Here is a 20,201-nt window from a genome sequence, read left to right on the forward strand (position 1 = left end):
TACCCCTAATTTATCATTCCCCCTCTATCTTTCTTCTTTGGTAACCACAAGTTTGTTTTCTATGCCTGTAAGTCTATTTCTTGTAAGATTCATTTGTATTATTTTTTAGATTCCACATATAAGTGATAAAATATTTGTCTGACTTCACTTAGTATAATAATTTCTAGGTTCATCCATGTTGCTGCAAATGGCAATATTTCATTCTCTTTTATGGCTGAGTAACAGTCTGATATGTATGTATACCACATCCTCTCAAACCAGTTGTCTGTTTGATGTGCACTTGAATTGTTTCTGTGATGTCTTGACTATTGTAAATAGTGCTGCTATGAACATTAGGGTACGTGCATCTTATTGAACTAAGAGTTTTCATCTTTTCCAGGTTTATGCCCAGGAATGGGATAGCTGAATCATATGGCAGCTCTATTATTTTTTTTAAGGAACCTTCATACTCTTTTCCATAGTAGCTATACCAATTTACATTCTCATCAACAGAGTAAGAGGGTTCCCTTTTCTCCACACCCTCTCCAGCACTTATTATGTGTAGACTTTTTGATGATAGCCATGCTAACTGGTATGAGGTAATGCCTCATTGTGGTTTTGATGTATGTTTTTCTAATAATTAGTTAAACTGACCATCTTTTCACATGCCTGTTAGCCATCTGTGTATGTCTTATTTGGAAAATATCTATTTAGGTCTTCTGCCCATTTTTTGACTGGGTTGTTTGTGTTTTTGATATTGAGTTGTATGTGTGAGTTGAGCTGTTTGTGTACTTTGGTTATTAACCCGTTGTCAGTTAATATTGTTTGCAAATATTTTCTCCCAGTCTGGTAGGTCTTTTTGTTTTGTTGTTGTTTTCCTTTGCTGTGGAAAAGCTTTTTTAAGTTTGATTAAGTTGCATTTATTTGTGCTTTTAAGGCTTCCCTGGTGGCTCAGATGGTGAAAAGTCTGCCAGCAATGAGGGAGAGTGGGGTTTGATCCTTGGGTTAGGAAGATCCCCTGGAGAAGGAAATGGCAACCCACTCCAGTGTTCTTGCTTGGAGAATGCCATGGACGGAGGAGCCTGGCAAGCTACAGTCCATAGGGTCGCAAAGAGTCAGACACGACTGAGCGACTAACAGTGACACTGACTGATTTTTGCTTTTTTTTCTTTTGCCTTGGAAAACTGGACTAAGAAAATATTGCTATGATTTGTGTCCAAGAATGTTTTGTGTATGTTCTCTTCTAGTTTTATGTGTCATGTCTTATATTTAGGTCTGAAACTATTTTGAGTTTATTTTTATATATGGTGTGAGGGAGTGTTCTGATTTCATTGATTACTTGTAGCTGTCCAGCTTTTCCAACACCAATTACTGAAGAAACTATTCTTTCTCCATTGTATATTCTTGCCTCTTTTGTTGTAGATTAATTGACTATAGGTGTATGGGTTTATTTCTCGGCTCTCTGTTCTGTTCCCTTGATCTATATGTCTTTGTGCTAATACCACAGTTTTGATTACTGTAGCTTTGTATTAGGTTGGTGCAAAAGTAATTACGTTTTGACTGTGAATTTTAAATCATTATAACTAGGTTCAAACACATCTTTATTCATCAAAATAGGAATCATTACAATCAACACATTTTGCCAACAAGAAATAAGTTGGTTTATACCTGTAGTGTAAAAATCTGTGCTTCAGGATTCGACAAACTCTGGAAAAGCATTTTCTGCCTCCTGCTGGTTGTGGAAGCATTTACCTTGCACACAGTTGTCAAGAGATGCTTGAAGAAGTAGTAGTTGGTTGTAAGAGATCAGGTGAAAATGGAAGATGAGGCAAAACTTTGTAGCCCAACTCATTCAACTTTTGAAGTGTTGGTTGTGTGACGTGTGGTTGGGCATTGTCGTGGAGAAGAATGGACCCTTTCTGTTGACCAATGCCAGCTGCGAGTGTTACAGTTTCGGTGCATCTCATTGATTTGCTAAGCATACTTCAAGATATAATGATTTAGCCGGGATTCAGAAAGCTATAGTGAATCAGACACCACCAAACAGTGACCACGACCTTTTTTTGTCGCAAGTTTGGCTTTGGGACTTGCTTTGGACTTTGGTGAACTGGTTGTCACTAGTTGTCCTGTAAAATCCGCTTTCTGTCACATGTCACAATCTGGTTGAGAAATGGTTTGTTGTTGTTGCATAGAATAAGAGAAGACGACACTTTAAATTTTTTTGATTTTCAGTCAGCTCATGAGGCACCCACTTACCGAGCTTTTTTCACCTTTCCAATTTGCTTCAAATGCAGAATGACCATAGAATGGTAGATGTTGAGTTCTTCTGCAAACTTCTCGTGTAGTTGTAAGCAGATCAGCTCTGATGTTTGCTCTCAATTGTTCATTGTCAACGTCCAGTAGCTGGCCATTACACCCCTCATCTTCAAGGCTTTTGTGTTTTTGCAAAACTTCCTGCACTGCCAATGCACTGTATGTTCATTAGTAGTTCCTGAGCTGAATGTGTTGCTGATGTTGCAAGTTGTCTCCACTGCTTTATAACCCATTTTGAACTCAAATAAGAAAATAGCTAAAATTTGCTTTTTGTCTAGCATCATTTCCGTAGTCCAAAATAAATATAAAATAAACAGTAAGTAATAAGTCATTAACAAAAAAAAAGCAAGAAATGCACATTAAAATGATATATAACATAACACATTAATTAAGAATGTACTGCAGTATCAAACAGCAAATTTCAACAATGCCAAAACCACAATTACCTTTGCACCAACCTAATAGTATTTTATGAAGGCTGGAAAGGTTTTACCTCCAGCTTTCTTCTTTTTTCCTCAGGATTGCTTTGGTAATTCTGGGTCTTTTGTGATTCCATATACATTTTAGTATTTTTTAGTAGTATTAATAAGTTTTAAACTGCCAGTCAAAATGAAGCATTTTATGTGGATTTTTGAGATACAATTCATATACGATAAAATTCACTTTAAAGTGTGCAATTCAGTGATGTATAACATATTCACAAAGTTGTACAGTCATCACCACTATCAAATTCCAGAACATCTTCATGAGCCGCTTAAAGAATCCTAATACCCATTAGCATTCACTTCCAATTCCCCTTCTCAGCCTTTGGCAACCAATCTACTTCCTATCTCTATGAATTTGCCAATTCTGGTCATTATAGATATATTAAATCATACAATATGTGGCCTTTTTCTTTCACTTAGCGTAATATCGTCAAGGTTCATATATGTTTCAGCACTTCATTTTAAAGTCAGATAATATGGATATATTTATTATATATATATTTATATTATATCCATTATATGGATAGAGACTACATTTTGTTTATCTGTTCAGTTGATAGACGTTTGCGTTGTTTCTACATTTTGACTTTTATCAGTAATGCTGCTAGAAATAGTCATATACAAGTTTCTGTATGAATGTTTCCACTTTTTTTGGTTATATACCTAAGAGTAGAATTGCTTGGTCATATGGTATTAACCATATGTATATTAAGTCACTTTCCATGTGTGTGCTAAGTTGCTTCAATCATGTCCGACTCCGTGTGACCCTGTGGACTGTAGTCCACCAATCTCCTCTGTCCATGGGATTCTCCAGGCAAAAATACCATGCCCTCCTCCAGGGGTTCTTTCCAGCCCAGAAATTGAACCCATGTCTCTTAAGTCTCCTGCATTGGTAGGCATTCTTTACCACTAGCACCACCTGGGAAGTCACTTTCCAGTCACATATAAATTGGAAACCTGTGAACTCTCATACTGATTGATTAAGGGGAAGCAATATGATAGAGTAGAAAGAGATGAGTTTTAGAGTTACAGTGTAAGTGTGAAAGGGTTAGAATGTATTGAGGCGCAGACTCCCTGTTAGGTTTTCTTTGTCTCACTCTCTTCCATGTTTCATCTCTTGACTTATTACCAGTAACTGCCACCTCTTCATAAACTCAGTTTCTAATGTCCATCTATCCACTGCCTCCTCCTTTCTTTCCCATTCACTCTGTCTAGCACTCCTACTCCAATAATTCTTTGATCTCATCAGGACCTTCAGTTCATTTATCTTAAGACCTTCTCACTGTCCCTCTCCACCTTCATGTCTTCTTTTTGTTCCTATAATCACAGTATCTACCCTTAGTTTCTGTACCTCTCTCTCACTTGGTAAAACCATCATTCTGGTTAATCCAATTCTCTGACTTCTCTAGTAACTTAATATTCAGATACAAAGGTGTCTTGATGTGACTGGAGAAAACACCCAGCCTTTTAAATTTAAGGCTAAGAGGGCCTTTAATGGTGCCTGATAATTTACTGTCTCCTCTATTCTCAGTCTCAGCTGATGATGTTACTCTCATTTCACTATGAAAATGGAAGCCATCAGAAGAAAATATCACAAGAATCCATCACACCTACCATACTTTCTGTATGTGGGCTAGCATCCTCTACCTTCCGTCCTGTTGCCATGAACCGCTTGTGCCCCTAACTAAGCCAGTTACCCAACTTGTGCTTCAGATCCCATCCCCATCTCACCTCCTTAGGAGAATGAGGAACACCTCCAGCAGTTCTGTGTTCTCCTGCATCATCAGTTTCTACTCCTGCACTGAGTTCTTTCTCATCAGATGATAACTGATGATAACTGATGATAACAGATGATAACTAACATGATACAGTTTCTCCCATCTTACAAAAGCTAAACTCTCTTTTAGCCTTACTTCTCCCTTGATTCACTTCCCCAATTTCTCCCCTTCCCTTTGCTGAAAAGTTTTGTTATGGTTCTCTCCAATTTCTCTCCTCCAATTTACTCTTAAACTCATTCCAGTCATATTTTTACCTCCATGACTTCTCCAAAATTGCTCTTACAGTGCCCACAAATGATTTCCATATTGCTCAGTCCAGTGACTACTGCTCAGATCATCTAACTTAGTATTTACATTGGATAAAGTGGAACTTTCCCTCCTCCTTGATATCCTGTCTTCACTTATCTTCTAGGATACCATACTCATCTGGTGTTCTTCCTGACTTTGCTCCTTTTCAGTCTCCTTTGCTGGTTTTTCTCATCTCCTAGATCTATAAATATTACTTTTCTTTACTTCAAAGTTATATCTATAAAATGGAATTGTATCTGCTTTGTGGGGATTTGTGAGGATCAGATATGCTTGTGTGTTTGAAGGTTTTTATAACTTCAGAAAATTCTGTGATATATTCATATTCATACTTTATTATATTTTATGTTTATATATTATATTTTATATTTACAAAATAGCAGAAGTTGCACATGGCATGGTATTCACTAATAATTGCTTTTTTATTTCTCGTTGCTTTATCATTTTTGTCATATAGAGTTAAATGTAGTTTAATAATAATCTTCACTGGTTGTACATAAATTATCTTTTAGTTTCAAACTGTCAAGTTAAAGAAAGTTTCTCTACTACTTTGTGAATTACTAACAAATCAGTGTTTTCAGGCCTGGGGGTACCATCTGGTAGGCTATAGGATGTTTTGTTTTCTGTCAGTTTGCTTACATTAGCATTCTGGTGTCTGTCATTTCAGTACCAGACTAGAGGTCTGTAATCCTATCCAAGCACTTCTATGTAAATGCAGCTTTCTAAGTCTCTGCCCTGTTTTGTTTTGGGGTTTTTTGTTTGTTTCTTGGCCATGTTGTGAGGCTTGTGGAATCTTAGTTCCCCAGCCAAGGATTGCACCCAGGCCCAAGCAAAGCACAGAGTCTTAACCATTGGACCACCAGTGAATTCCCTTTCTACTGTTTTTTTAAAAGTGATGTATTAGATGTTAGTCGCCCAGTCATGTCCAACTCTTTGCAACCCCACCAGGCTCCTCTGTCCATGGAACTCTCCAGGCAAGAGTACTGGAGTGAGTAGCCATTCCCTTCTCCATGGGATCTTCCTGACCCAGGGATTGAACCCAGGTCTCCTGCATTCCAGAAAGATTCTTTACCATATGATCCACCAGGAAGCCCATGCTTCTTATAGCAATAGAAATACTATAACCATTTGATTTTGATATATATATAGATAGATTTTTTAAGTTAAGGTTTTAAAAATCTTTCCAGTAATTCAGTTATTTTCAAATATTTATACTCTCCAATTTGCTCTCAAATGGCTATTTCTGCATACATCATTGTGACTAAGTGTTTTTACTCTGTGTATGTGTGTTTTCATACCAATGTTCATATATATATTTATATACACACACACATACATACACTATATTAAAGATATATAACACATGTATACCTGTGGCGGATTCATTTTGATATTTGGCAAAACTAATACAATTATGTAAAGTTTAAAAATAAAATTAAATTAAAAAATATATATATATGTATTCTCTCTGTCACAGAATTAAAGACTTGTGTGTGTGTATATACGTATTTATACACAATCATATACACAAATAAGAAATTCTAAATTCCAGTCCCTAAAAAGCCAAATAACACAAAAGCATCAGGCAGGACTATAGCAAATAGGAAAGTCAAGTCGTGCCCCTATTTTTATGCAACAGTCATCACTCAACTCTGGCAAATTGTTATCATGTAGACATGTGGGCCCAGTGTTCCAGGATCGACTAGTATTTCAAGATTATGGATTTTATGCATATTCTTGCAAATGTTAAATATTGGCAACAAATTCAGAATTTATATAAGCATTATGAGCCAAACCACAACACATTCTGTGGGATGTTTATAGTCTGTGAACCACCAGTTCACAACTTCTGATATATAATTACACAAACATAACAGAAATGAGCCCTTCTATGTGTGTAATCTGATAGATTCTGCTTAAGACTTACTGAAGTTTCTCTTTGGATTTGGACTCCAATAAGATAGAAAGGGTGGGGAAGGTGGGGAGTCTGTGCAAGAACACAGACATCTGGTAATAGAGGCTCTGTATAAAAGCTGCTTGTAAAAGTATATGTGTGTGCGTAATCCAGTGAGATAAGCGTGATAAACATCATTTATCAAAGAAATAGAGAGGGTCCATTGTCTTTTTAAAACATCACGAGTCTTTTATTTCTGTGGATTTAAATTTCATGTTTTCTTACTATGAGTATTAATTTGTTAATATATGATCCCAAGTAATATTTTAGTTCACATAGGAACTAGAAATTATTCCTGAGCTTTTTCTCTTTTTAAGTAACACAGTTACTCAATCTAACTTAATCTTCATTAAACAGACCTTTTCCTCATGAATGAAGTTTTCTCGTTCTGTTTTTCTAGTGCTGAAAACTTTCAGGGCATAATATTAAAACTCAAAATAATCAGATTTTAGTGAATAAAAATTAATAAATTAAATGCAGAAGAGACTTAGTAAAACATTTTAATTTATTCCAGTTTCAAGAGGTAGTGATTCTTTGATACAGTATGGGGAAGGTGCTAGATTTATGGTTTGTCTTATTATTTTAGCCAATTAAAATACCTCTTTAATTATACTTTTACCTTACCAATAGAGAACCAAATACTTTTAATTGCTTGATTAAAAGCTATTTTTCAAAATAATGGTAGAAGAGGTCCTGAAATTCTCAAAGAAATTGATATGAAGTACTCCAGAAAAATGTTTTTCAGCCAAATTCATCCCAAGAATACAACTAGCTTTAAACTATCGGTAGATTGATATCTGACTCTTAAGTTTTAAGTCTACAATTTCTTAATTATCTGGTTAAGAGAGGCTATCGTTTTCTAAAAGAGGACAAACTATCCTGGAAAATTAAAACAAAAGCCATACATTACCAGTATCTTTGCACTGATATTCGTCAATGATCTATTATATTTATTGTAACAGTTAAGTCTGAAAATACAGATTTATTTCCCTATTTCTAAATTGAGGGGTAGGAAGGAGTTTAATCATTTTATCAGTGTGCTGCCTGCAAATTGTAGTTAGACTGCATAAGGTCATGTTGAGCTTTTTGGTTTTTTTTTTTTTTCCATACAATTTTGGAGCTAGAATGACTTTACCAATTGTGTGGCATGTCTTTTTTATTTTACAAGTGAGATAATGGGGACTCACAGATATTTTTGTACAAAGTTCCATAGCTAGTAACTGACAGAGCCATAGCTACAATTCATGTTGTTTGATTCCAAATATAATCTCTTTTATACTATTTCTTCATTGTTTTCCTCAAATATCAACATTTTTTTTCTCTTCCTTCGCCTCTGCTTTGTTCACACCTGGTAACCACAACTTTGTAGAACTCTATCCTTGTAGAAAATGTCTTTTTTCTTTATCTATTAGTAGAAAGAAGTATCCATTTCCAGTATATTTGATTGCTTACAAAGGACTTCTCTGTTTAACACTTCATGAGCTATCTTCCTTGTTTTGGTCTAGCTTTTAAATTATCTCTTTAACTTGCTTATTAATAAGATCTGTATTTTTGTTTATATTCATCTTTGTTGTTAATTATATTGTGCTCAAAAAAGTAGTACTTTGTATCTTTAAAGTCATGCTGTTAGTGACCTAGACTAAGAAACAGTGCTGCTCTAAGTTCTGTAGTACCAAAGATTGCTTACCATGTGATCAACATCATCAGATTTTAAGAACTCCTCAAATAAATTGTTCATGCTTTATTAGAGTTTTTGCCTCATATTATAGGAGGAAAAAAAATTCATAGATCTCTGTTGAAATTATCAGCCTTCTAGATCAGAGATAATATTCTTTTTGTTTGCCCTGTCAGACTTTCATAACATAAAATAATAAAAGGCCTCTCGACAGTTATTTTTCTTACACCTCATTTCCTTTTTTTTAAATTAAAGGCAAGTGGTCAAACCCTAAAAATCAAAAAACTTCATGTCAAAGGAAAAAAGAGCGAGTCAAAAAAAGGCAAGAAAGTGACTTTAACAGGGGATACTGAAGATGAAGACTCTGCATCAACGAGCAGTTCGCTGAAAAGAGGGGTCAAAGACCTGAAAAAAAGAAAAATGGAGGAAAACAGTTCTATTAACATATCGAAGCAAGAAAGTTTCACTTCTGTTAAGAAACCTAAAAGAGATGACTCCAAGGACCTAGCTCTTTGCAGGTATTATTTCAGTTCTCATGTACTATATATTTAGCTTTCCATTTTATTTGCTTAGAAATCACCTACTATAGTAAGACAACTTTTTGACAGTTTGTATAAATAGGAAATGAAAGTCTATAGTGTATACTTTTAAAGAAGTTAATTTGCATTTTTTACTTGAAAGATTGGAAAGCTAAATTTTTAATAAAAATAGATGTTTCTAAAGCATAGATACTGATTTCAGACATTATTTTCTTTAGTATGATCCTTACTGAAATGGAAACTCATGAGGATGCATGGCCTTTTCTACTTCCTGTAAACTTGAAACTTGTTCCTGGTTATAAGAAAGTTATTAAGAAGCCTATGGATTTTTCCACAATTAGAGAGAAATTAAGTAGTGGACAGTAAGTAAATCATTTCAGTTCGATATCCATTGAATGCTTGGTATATGCTGGGTACTTTTCTAGTGAGCCAAAAATACATTAATTAACAACAAAGACATAGGCTCTGCCTTTGGAGGGGTGTGTATGTTTGGTCAGGGTAGCAGAATATGTAAGACAAATCAATTAAAATTATTTAAATATTTAAAAAGCTGTGCGATAAAGCCTTCTGACATTGGAAGGGCACTAAACCCAGCCTGGAAGGTAAGGAAAAGTATCAAGAAAACCTCCAAAGTAAATAACATGTAACCTAGAGCTTGTATTGTATATCAGTGGAACATTGACGCTATCTCGTGTGGCTTTAATGAAAATTGACCCTGTAATAATTTTCAGATTATTACAGTTAAGAGATAGAAGATCACTGGAAATGTTAAATATTAAAAGTCTTATTGTGGGTTGTTGGAGAATACTGAAAATATGTTTATTAAATGTGGAAGAATATTATTATCTGCTCTTCTCTACCCTATTATCTTTGTGATCCTATCCAAAGAGAAAAATGACTTCTGGCCACAGTTAATGATCTTTGCTAGATTGCCTCAGACTTCTGCCAGAGTAGCAGCTCTTAGATAGTGGCATTTAGTTGGTTCTGGACATTGGACACTAGTTCTAGACATTTTGGAGCCACAAGAATAAGGCTGTTTGCTTACAAAACAAGCCCACACAAAAGCACTCTTCGCATCAATGGCCAGGAGCTGTGCGACTACATTCTCCATGCTGCCTGCTCCCTTTAATCCTCCATACCAGTTTAGCTCAGTATATAGGCTATGCCCATCACTTCAAGCAAAGTCATTAAAAAATATGGAGAAGGAAGGAAATTTATATTTTAAAAAACTATAAAATATATTTAATTGCATTATTATATTCTTCCTGGATATTCTTTTGGTTAAAATCTCTGCAGCCTATAATCTACACTCAATTTAGAAGAGTTGCATAGAACTTAACTAATAAAGATCAGTGACTGTCTTATATGTATCAAATTATTTACGAGATTGACCAAATGACTAGTTTATTTCTCTGGAGGCTGAACTGTCAGTTTTTTAAAGAATTATATCCATTTCACTTTATTATTTTTTTTAATTTCCAAAGGGAAATTTTTTTTAATTTCCAAAGGGAATTATTTTTTTTAATTTCTGCTCTGACTCAGAAAACATTAAAACTATTGATTCGAATACAATCCAAATAGCAGAAACTTCTGTCTATATATGAACTAGTTCTTTTGCTTTCTCTATCAAAATACTCAAAAGGAGGGTAGCATGGACTTTATAGTCATCATGACCAGGACAGAAACTTATGCAGGAAAACCTTGCCAGTGTTTAATTCCTGACTTTACCTTCCATAATTCTCCAGTTCCTGGATAGAGGGTGAACCTAAACCTCAAAATAAACAGGCTTATATATTAACACAGAATTACCAGAAGATCTGCAAAATCAAAGCTCCTTTTTGAGAATGGGTCCTGGTGAATGCATGAGGTCACAGCAGAGGCAAGCAGAGAGAAGCAGTTCTTTATAATCTTGTTTGTGATGTCAGCCAAATGGGAGGCAAAATTCAGAGAATGCAGGCTCTTCCAACTTTGAGTTGTTTTACGAAACCCAAAGTAATGAGCAGGGACTCAAACTCATATAATATTTCAATTTTTAAACTAAAAAAACTTAGAGAACAGAGGGAGGAAGTACCTTACTGTAATGAATCTTTCTGGGTTCCATAGCCTGCCCCTTCCTTTCAGAAAAGAAGGGCCCAGGTGTGGTAATTGCACTTACTTCACTAGAATCTCACCTAGAATTTCCTCCTGGATTTGTCTCTCTAGCATTAATCATTAACCTTTTCTTGTAGTAAGGAACAGTATAAAGAGAGAAATATTTCTCAAGGTAACTTTAAAATATTTTATAAAAATTATTCCCACACATGTTACCTGATTGCATTTATGTAAAATGTCCAGAATAGGTAAATGTATAGAGACAAAAGGAAGGGTTGATGGTTGCCAGGGGCTAGGGATAGGAAGGCATAGAGTATATGCTTAACGGATTAAGAGGTTCCTTTTGGGGTGATGACAATGTTCTGGGACCTAGGTAGTACAATGTTTTGAGTGTGCTAAATACCTTAATTATCTACTTTAAATGGTTAATTTGATGTTATGTGAATTTCACCTCAATTTAAAAAATAATAATTCCTAGAAGAACTGGAAAATAGATGAGGTTACATAGGGCTGACAGCTCTGTGAACTCATTACAGATAAAGAAATTTTTCTCTTTCATTGTTGCACTAATTAGAAGGTAGAAGTGAAAAGCCTGTACAAGGTATTTCATCAAATAAATAATTCCACTTTTACCAGGTCTCAGAGCTTCAGTGTGTGCTCCATATGTATTTCTAATGGGTAAATTATTTTAGTATCCAACTAGTATACTATTCGGAGAAGGCAATGTCACCCCACTCCAGTACTCTTGCCTGGAAAGTCCTATGGATGGAGGAGCCTGGAAGGCTGAAGTCCATGGGGTCGCTGGAGGGTCGGACAGGACTGAGCGGCTTCACTTTCACTTTTCACTTTCCTGCATTGGAGAAGGAAATGGCAACCCACTCCAGTGTTCTTGCCTGGAGAATCCCAGGGACGGGGGAGCCTGGTGGGCTGCCGTCTATGGGGTCGCACAGAGTTGGACACGACTGAAGCGACTTAGCAGCAGCAGTAGCAGTATACTATTGGAGAAGGCCATGGCACCCCACTGCAATACTCTTGCCTGGAAAATCCCATGGACGGAAGGTCCTGGTAGGCTGCAGTCCATGGGGTCTCTAGGAGTCGGACACAACTGAGCAACTTCACTTTATTTTTTCACTTTCATGCATTGGAGAAGGAAATGGCAACCCACTCCAGCGTTCTTGCCTGGAGAATTCCAGGGACTGGGAAGCCTGGTGGGCTCGCACAGAGTAGGACACGACTGAAGCGATTTAGCAGCAGCAGCAGTATACTATTGCTTTGGCTTGGTTTGGCTTGAAAGGCACTACTCCTTCTTTACTAATAAGTTTAGGCATATTCATGCACCTTTCAGTTCTCTTCTCTGGATTCTTACAGGGAAAGAGAACTGGGATTATCCTACCCAAGAAAGCACTGAGTGCTTTTCATTGAAAGGCGGTTCCTAATGCTATCTCCAATAAAGAGACAGCACGTGCTTTTTTTGCTTGTTTTGGATCATCATACTCTAGTGTTTGAGCAAGAGTATATCTGAAGAGAGAAGAAAAATGGGAAAGGAGCAAGGTTTAAACAGAGGGACCAACCCTGGGATCTATGTAAAAGCTACAGGGCAGATGTCATGTTCGTAGTACATAGGAAGCATTTAGATTCTTTTTACTGCAGCTAAATATTTTTGAACGTGAATAATAGGGCACTACAAGTGATACGGTTGGTCAGAGTTAATAAATCAATTGGAGTGAATCCAGTAACAGAATTGTGATACAGGTTGAACAGGAATTTGGTGTAAGAAAAATGCTAGTTTGTTGAAATATATCATGATCTTCAAGAGAAGTCTGTTCTGCATTTAACCTGCCTTTAAATTCTGTACATTCAGAATACATGCAGTTTTTTAAATGTCCCATTTATAAGATGGTATAATGTGTTTTATATCAGTTTAAAAGCAGTTACCCTATTTTTTTCTTTTTGCTTTCAGTTTTACATTTTATCTTTTATTACCTCTTTCTTTGTCTGCAGAATGAAACCAGCCTACAAAAGCAATCTCTAATCGTGTGTTTTCTTCCAGGTACCCAAACCTTGAAACTTTTGCTCTAGATGTCAGGCTTGTTTTTGACAACTGTGAAACATTTAATGAAGATGATTCTGATATAGGCAGAGCTGGCCACAGTATGAGAAAGTATTTTGAAAAAAAGTGGACAGATACTTTCAAAGTGAGCTGAAGTTATAATAATCTTTTCTTTTTTTCCCTTTTAAATAAGGATGAATGAGACCAGCAATGTGAACTGTATTTACACACATGTGCAAGGCACATACATAATGACTTTTTTTCCCTTAAGTATCACAAAAAAAAAAGTATCAGAAGAATGATACCGTTTTTAAAGGCTTCACTCCTACAACAACCAAGGCCCTTGGTTATGGGTTTGTGTGATTTATCAGCTAATTTAGGTAGAACAGGGAAGCACACCCAAAGAATTTTCAAAGGAAAGGGTGTTATAGTGCAATAGCAATTAAAATATATCAAATCGCACTGAATATTCAACACCAGAGCTCTAACATGGGAAATGGTTCTTTCCCTCTCAATAAATATCTATTTTTCATTTTTTTACTTTGTAGTTTATTTTTTAGTGAATGTATTTAATTTTATGAATTATTTATGATTAAACCACATCCAGAATCTTCGTTTTCTGTGAAAAGGAAGAACTAGAAAAATTGCTTTAAATCTTGAAAATACAACAAGGAATGTTTTAAAATATAAAACAAAGCCAAGTTAAACTGTTTACACTGATGTGCTATAAAAGCACCAAAAATAAACTTTACTGTAGAGTTACAAGTACATTTATATATATATACATATATATATATATATGTTGCTGCATCACTTGTGTAGTTAAATTGTATTTCAAAACAGTGAAGAAAAATTGACATGTATATACTGTTCATTATTGTTTATATTAAGTCTTGTTTTAAATATGTATTATGTGTATATATTGTTTGCAGACATTATTGTTTATGCCTTAGAAGGATTGTAGCATTTTATTTTAGTCTGAAGGTAATTATAGCTATACAGCTTGTACAGTAATTATCCTCTACCAACACTGTGGCGTCTCCTTGATCTTGGTAGTGCCTGCCTTTGAAACAGGGTGTAGGGGATATTAGTTTTCCATTTTTTCTATTTTGTTATATAATTTTAAGCCACCAGGGCCTAAATTAAAGTATAATCATTTGTATCCATGTGGAATAAAATTGTGACAATTTCCTACACACACAGTATTTTTTCATAGAAACATTTCCCTCCCATTTGCCTTGCCTCAGAAATAAATTTACAAGACATTTGTAACCACTGTGTTTTATCTACTGTGTGTTGTGGTGGCCTGTTGGAGGCAAATAGATCAGAATTTTTTTGTACCTATGTAAGAGTACTTGAAGTTTTATTTAAAATAAAATGTTGTGGAAAAGGTAGCATTCTTTTTTTTAGGAGTGTTATTTTTCACTACTATGTGTGGCACGGATACAATAAAAACTTTTACAAACTAGTTTTTTAGTTTTTCTTAATGAACTTGGAAATATTAAAAAAAAAAAAAACTAGTTAATTGAATCTGCTTTTTACAGAATCATAAAGGAGCAGCAGAACACGGGGTGGGGTGGAGGAAGGTGGTCTTAACGTAACGTGACTTTCACTGGTCTCCGGACCTCTCTGGACCATGTTGTATTGTTTATTTCACACTTTCCATACGAAAAGGTTAGAATATTTTTTACGGTCTTGTTCTGATAGGTGAAATGTCTCTATTGTAAACGTACAACCCAGTTGTCAAGAAAAATTGATCATATAAATTCATCTAATAAGTCACGAGGTACAAGTTCAAGTGTTTATGAAATATGATTTGATGCCTTACTGGGGTCTTAGGAATCATCAATGAACAAGGTAGGCATACGCCCTGCTTTCATGAAGCTTACAGTCTAGCGGAGAAGTGATCCTTAGATAATGTCCTCAGTACAGGGCCTTTAATAAGTAGTGCAGGGAGAACAGAAGAGTTGTGAAGAAATATTAAACTTTAAAATGCTTCATAGCCACAGAGTATTTTCTAAAATTCCTAGATTGTTTGTGAAGGCTTATATGAAAATCAGCTGTTATTATGTAAATATGTCAGTTACTGTTAACCAAATATTACAATGATGCCTTAAGGAGCTGGTGCTCAATCAAAAATACCATGTGGAACAGAGAACAAGGTGGGGCTGTGAATTAAGTATGTGGTTTTTGTGTTTATAGAATTGGCTGTCAAGATGCTCCATGGGGAGTTGTCTTCATGGGAGTATTTTGCCTAAGGGATCATACATGCTTAAAGATCATATGTGCTTATATTACTTTACATTAGATGGCATATAAGGGCTTGATATTAACGTGTCTGATGTCCGAGGGACAAATGAAAAATAAAATACACTCACACAAAGAAGAATTTTTCAAGAGTGATAATATTCTTTTAAAAATAAGATATCCCTAAAAAAAAAAGAAAGCTTGGTAAATATTGTCTACTTTGGACTGGTAGCTTCTGTTGTTACTCAGAAGAAACAGCTGTTCTATAATACCAGAAGTAGTGGCTGTGGTCCCCAAAAGGTCACAATTGATCTCTGGAAAAATTGTTACAGTATACGTGTCTTTCACTAAGATAAATTAGGCTTTAACCTGAACCTTCTCCATTTTTAGTCCTGATTGCTCCATAAATGATAAAAAACTGACCTTCCCTCAAGTTTAGATTTTGATTTATCCTAAGGATAAACCAATCAATCCACTACTGCTAAACCCCAAAAGTAGTCATCAGTTTGAAACAACACCTAGAGAGTAAGTTAATATATTTATTTAGTTGTTAACCATGGTGAAAATTAAACAAAATTGAAAATTTATTTATCGGTGTACCTTGAACTAAAAATAAACTAGATTACCATAAATGGAAGGTGATCTCTTTTTCTTACTTCAATCCTAAAAGGAACTTTGTTAAAAGCACTAGTTTTAATCAAAATCATGAGGGATTTGATCTGTCATCGGTACCTAAATGCACCCTCTGTGCTCCTTCTAGTAGAAGGCAATGGCATCCCACTCCGGTACTCTTGCCTGGAAAATCCCATGGACGGAGAAGCCTGGTAGGCTGCAGTCCATGGGGTCGCTAAGAGTTGGACATGACTTCACTTTCACTTTCCTGCATTGGAGAAGGAAATGACAACCCACTCCAGTGTTCTTGCCTGGAGAATCCCAGGGACGGGGGAGCCTGGTGGGCTGCCGTCTATGGGGTCGCACAGAGTCGGACACGACTGAAGCGACTAACAGCAGCAGCAGCAGCAGTGCTCCTTCTCTTTTCCATCTCTCCACTTCGATACCTTTTCAAGAAATTTAAAATCCTGTTCATTTAGTCTCCCATGAAACACATCCTTAACAAGGAAATCTGATGTCAATGACTTACTCTTTTATATAAATTGTATTTACAGGCTATCTCTCAAGGTTATTTGCATTTGAGAAATGAAAGTTTGTGTTCTGTTAGAGAATTTCATTCCAGGAACTGCTCTGGTGGTCCAAGTGGTTTAGACTTTGATCCCTGGTCAAGGAACTAAGATCCTAAATGCGGCACAGCAAGGCCAACAAAAGAAAAGGGTGGGGCGGGGGGGGACAAATTCATTCCAACAAGGAGATAAGAGAGGTATTTTAAGATAATTGAAATTTTTCTTCCACAGGAATATGACATAAAAAACACAACACAAGGAAACTAGTAGAACCTTACCTATTAGGAATTTTGCCTCAATTAGGTCTCTTAGGCCCACTTGAACCACGTTACAACTCTACCTTAACAAAATTTTTTTAAAACCTCAACTACATAGAATTGAGATAATTCCTCTCCTTGATTCATGAGACACTGTTCACATTTTTCTTGCAAAGCCCCCTCTTTTGTTTGATTCTCTTACTTATTCCTTCAGCTCCTCTTCAATTTCCTTCTCTCCTATATGCAACCACATGTCTTTCCAGTCAGCCTTTTTTATATGTATTTAGCAACACATACATCTTTAAAAATATATAATGTGGAAATAAATAAATATATACAGTGTTTTTAAACTTGTATCAGTTGCATTATGCTATACATCTCATTCTTTTTTTCTAATTTTGTTTCTTTTGAGTTGAAAAAAGACATAAATCCAGTTCATTACATTTGATTGCTATGCGGTATTCCATCACAAGGCATATACCACATTTTACTTTAAGATTTCTCTCAGAATGAACACACAAGTTGCCTGCGATTCTTGTCACTGCAAATACTACTGCAGTGAATGTTGTCATATGTGCCTTCTGTGGACCCATGTGTGCGAGCCTGTTAACTAGACAGTCCTAAATGATTCATGCCCTTGTGTAATCCCTTCCCACGCTGTATCAGGTTTCACCTCTGTGACCAACATAATATGGCAGAGTGATGTGTGAATTCCCAGACTAGGTCATAAATACCCTGCTGTTTCCACCTTGTTCTCTCGGATCACTTACTTCTGGTAAAGCCATCTACTGTACTGTGAGGACACCGTAGCAGCCCTTTGGGACAGCAAACAACTAATGCCAACGTGAGACCCATTTGACAGCAGTTTCTTAAAAGGATCCTTCAGCTCCAGTTAAACAAATGACAGGAGCCCCAGCCAGCTTTTGGACTGCAGCTTCACAAGAGACCCTGATACCCTCTGGAATTGCTGACCCACAGCAACTGTGGAATAATAAATGTTTAGTATTGTTTTAAGCCACACAGCTTAGAGTGATTTGTTACACAGCAACAGATAACAACAACAACAAAAACAGTTAACAGACTGTGAGAGTTTCTCCAGGGTCTGTACGTAGCGGAGAAGCCCGAGTTGTTAGGGAGGTGCACGCCTACTTTCCATGTTCTTGGCATACCACCCTCCAGATGACTGTGCCGGTTTACTTCCCTAGCAGTAGAAAAGAATTCTTCCCACACTGCTCACCCAGTATTCAGTATTTGTTTGGATTATTTTTCACTAAAAATTTATTATAGATTTTGAATCTGAATACCATATTTTGAGTATGGAGCAGTTTCTCTAATCTGATTAGCAGCTTCAACTTTGACTTGACTTTTTGTGGTTTTTGTTTTATGTAGATGCCATATCTAGCTGTCAGCTTTTTAGGGACTATAAAACTGCCCTACGTTTCATTTTCAGCCAGTGATATTCAGGAGACCGAACATTCAGGACATGAGCAGGCAAAAGCTCACCTAAATGGAGGTGAGTAGAAAATATCGAGAGTTCTCAGGTATTTGTGGGGCTTATATAGACTTAAGAGTTACTGTAGCAAAAACAGTCCATGGTAGTATAATGGGTAATGAATTGGCTAAATGCAGGATTAAAAGGTGATTTGGATCCTTTGGACATTCAGTAGCAGAGAATTTTGCACCTTAACATTATATCCGCAGAGTAGTAGTAGCAAAATTAATATCTATTTGTACTTTCTCAACCCTGACCATACACGTGAAGATCATTTGGCTTGTACTCATTTGGATGACTAAATAAAAGCATGGTGGGATATACTACCAGATGTATGTAGTCCATTCTTGAAATTAAAAAAAAATTTTTAACTGTTAAGTGGACTTCTAAGAGTGCCCTATTCTCCCTGTACAAACTCCATACCTTGTCCTTTAATTTTAAAAAGAGCCCTAATAGTCATGGTAATGGATATCAAAGAATGTGGTGGAAATCAGTAGTGAATGAGAGACCTAAGGCTTACAGCCAGTTGGGAATAAATCTTGTGCTGAGATGAAAGAAAAACTCAGCAAGGTCATTAGGTGATCAAAGGCTAATGAGACATTTACATGGCAGGATCACAAAGGAGCCTGCAAGGCTTTGAAAGGTTTGTACTCATTCTAGTGATTCTTACAGTTCTCCAAACATGTTTACAACTCCTTTTTCAATATTGCTTTTCTGAGTAACTTCATTATAGTAAGTCTCAATTGTTTTGAGTATAGAAGTGACTTAAAAAAAAAGATTCTATTCAGCCAGTAAAAATTATCCTGGAAATCTATGTTAATATTGGTAAATTAAGTGAAAAGGCTGGCTATAGTATAGAATGTATAGTAATTCTGTTAAAAATATATTTAATGTACTTGATTCCATTCATATAGATCAGGATATAGCCCATTTGGGGCTTCCCTGGTAGTTCAGATGGTAAAGAACCTGCCTGCAATGCAGGAGATCCAGATTCAATTCCTGGGTCAGGAAGATCCTCTGGAGAAGAGAATGACAACCCACTGTAGTATTCTTGCCTGGAGAATTCCATGGACAAAGGAGCCTGGCAGGCTACAGTCCATGGGGTTGCCAAGTCAGACACAACTAAGTGACTAACACACACACAAACACATTTTACAGATGAGAAAAGCAGTACCAAATCAGTCGAGTAATTTACTCATTGGCACCAAACTTAGACTTCAGTTGGAACTCACTTCTCTTTGGCCTTCAAATAGAATTCCTCAGAACTTGATAAGACTGATTTTCTTGACTACTTTGAACATTATTCTAGTGCATTTTTCCCACCAGTATTCTAAAACTAATTAGAACATTGGCAGCACTATGGAATAATATCAAGATGAGAGATTAATGCATTCTAGTTTATTAGAAATAGTTTCATTGCTTTGGAATCAATTAAAAATATTAAACACTAACTTCACTTCTGTACTTGAGGAAAGAACTGGAATTATCTTTAGCTTCCTGCAGTAAGCAATCGGACAACAAAATATACGAAACAAATGTTTTTAAACATTAGACTACAAGATTCTAATTCCTTAAATAGGAGTTAGAAAGGAAACTGGCCTTACAATTACCCTAGCTAAAGATTAGTATCTAGATATGCAGTCTTAATTTTATCTTATCCATTATTTTTATTTATTCAGGACTTATAGCATGTGATGAGGTATCCTCCACAGGTAGAAGATTTTCATTGCAGTTCTTTCTTTTGGTGTTGATGTTTTTCAATATGGAACTGGTGCTATGATGGCATAAAATATGTCTAAATCCTTAAGGTAAGTTAAGAGTCCTATTATATGAAAGATAAGTGGAAAATAATTTTTT

At 35.9% G+C, this 20,201-nt stretch overlaps 1 protein-coding gene across 26 annotated transcripts in view; it reads left to right on the top strand.

The window, feature by feature from the left end:
* The window catches only part of BAZ2B (bromodomain adjacent to zinc finger domain 2B), a 331,716-nt gene extending 317,078 nt beyond the window's left edge, over window positions 1–14,638 (top strand). For 25 of the 26 annotated variants that reach the window (XM_059875504.1, XM_010801997.4, XM_005202456.5 and 22 more), the window contains 3 exons: window positions 8,746–9,008; window positions 9,248–9,391; window positions 13,171–14,638. In XM_059875504.1, coding sequence (XP_059731487.1) covers window positions 8,746–9,008; window positions 9,248–9,391; window positions 13,171–13,324 — 561 coding nt within the window. In that variant the 3' untranslated portion in view covers window positions 13,325–14,638. The remainder of the gene's footprint in view (window positions 1–8,745; window positions 9,009–9,247; window positions 9,392–13,170) is intronic. The other variant, NM_001205418.1, reaches the window with a different exon arrangement.
* Window positions 14,639–20,201: the final 5,563 nt, after the last annotated feature.

This window comes from Bos taurus, chromosome 2 (genome assembly GCF_002263795.3).
Source record: "Bos taurus isolate L1 Dominette 01449 registration number 42190680 breed Hereford chromosome 2, ARS-UCD2.0, whole genome shotgun sequence".
NCBI lineage: Eukaryota > Metazoa > Chordata > Mammalia > Artiodactyla > Bovidae > Bos > Bos taurus.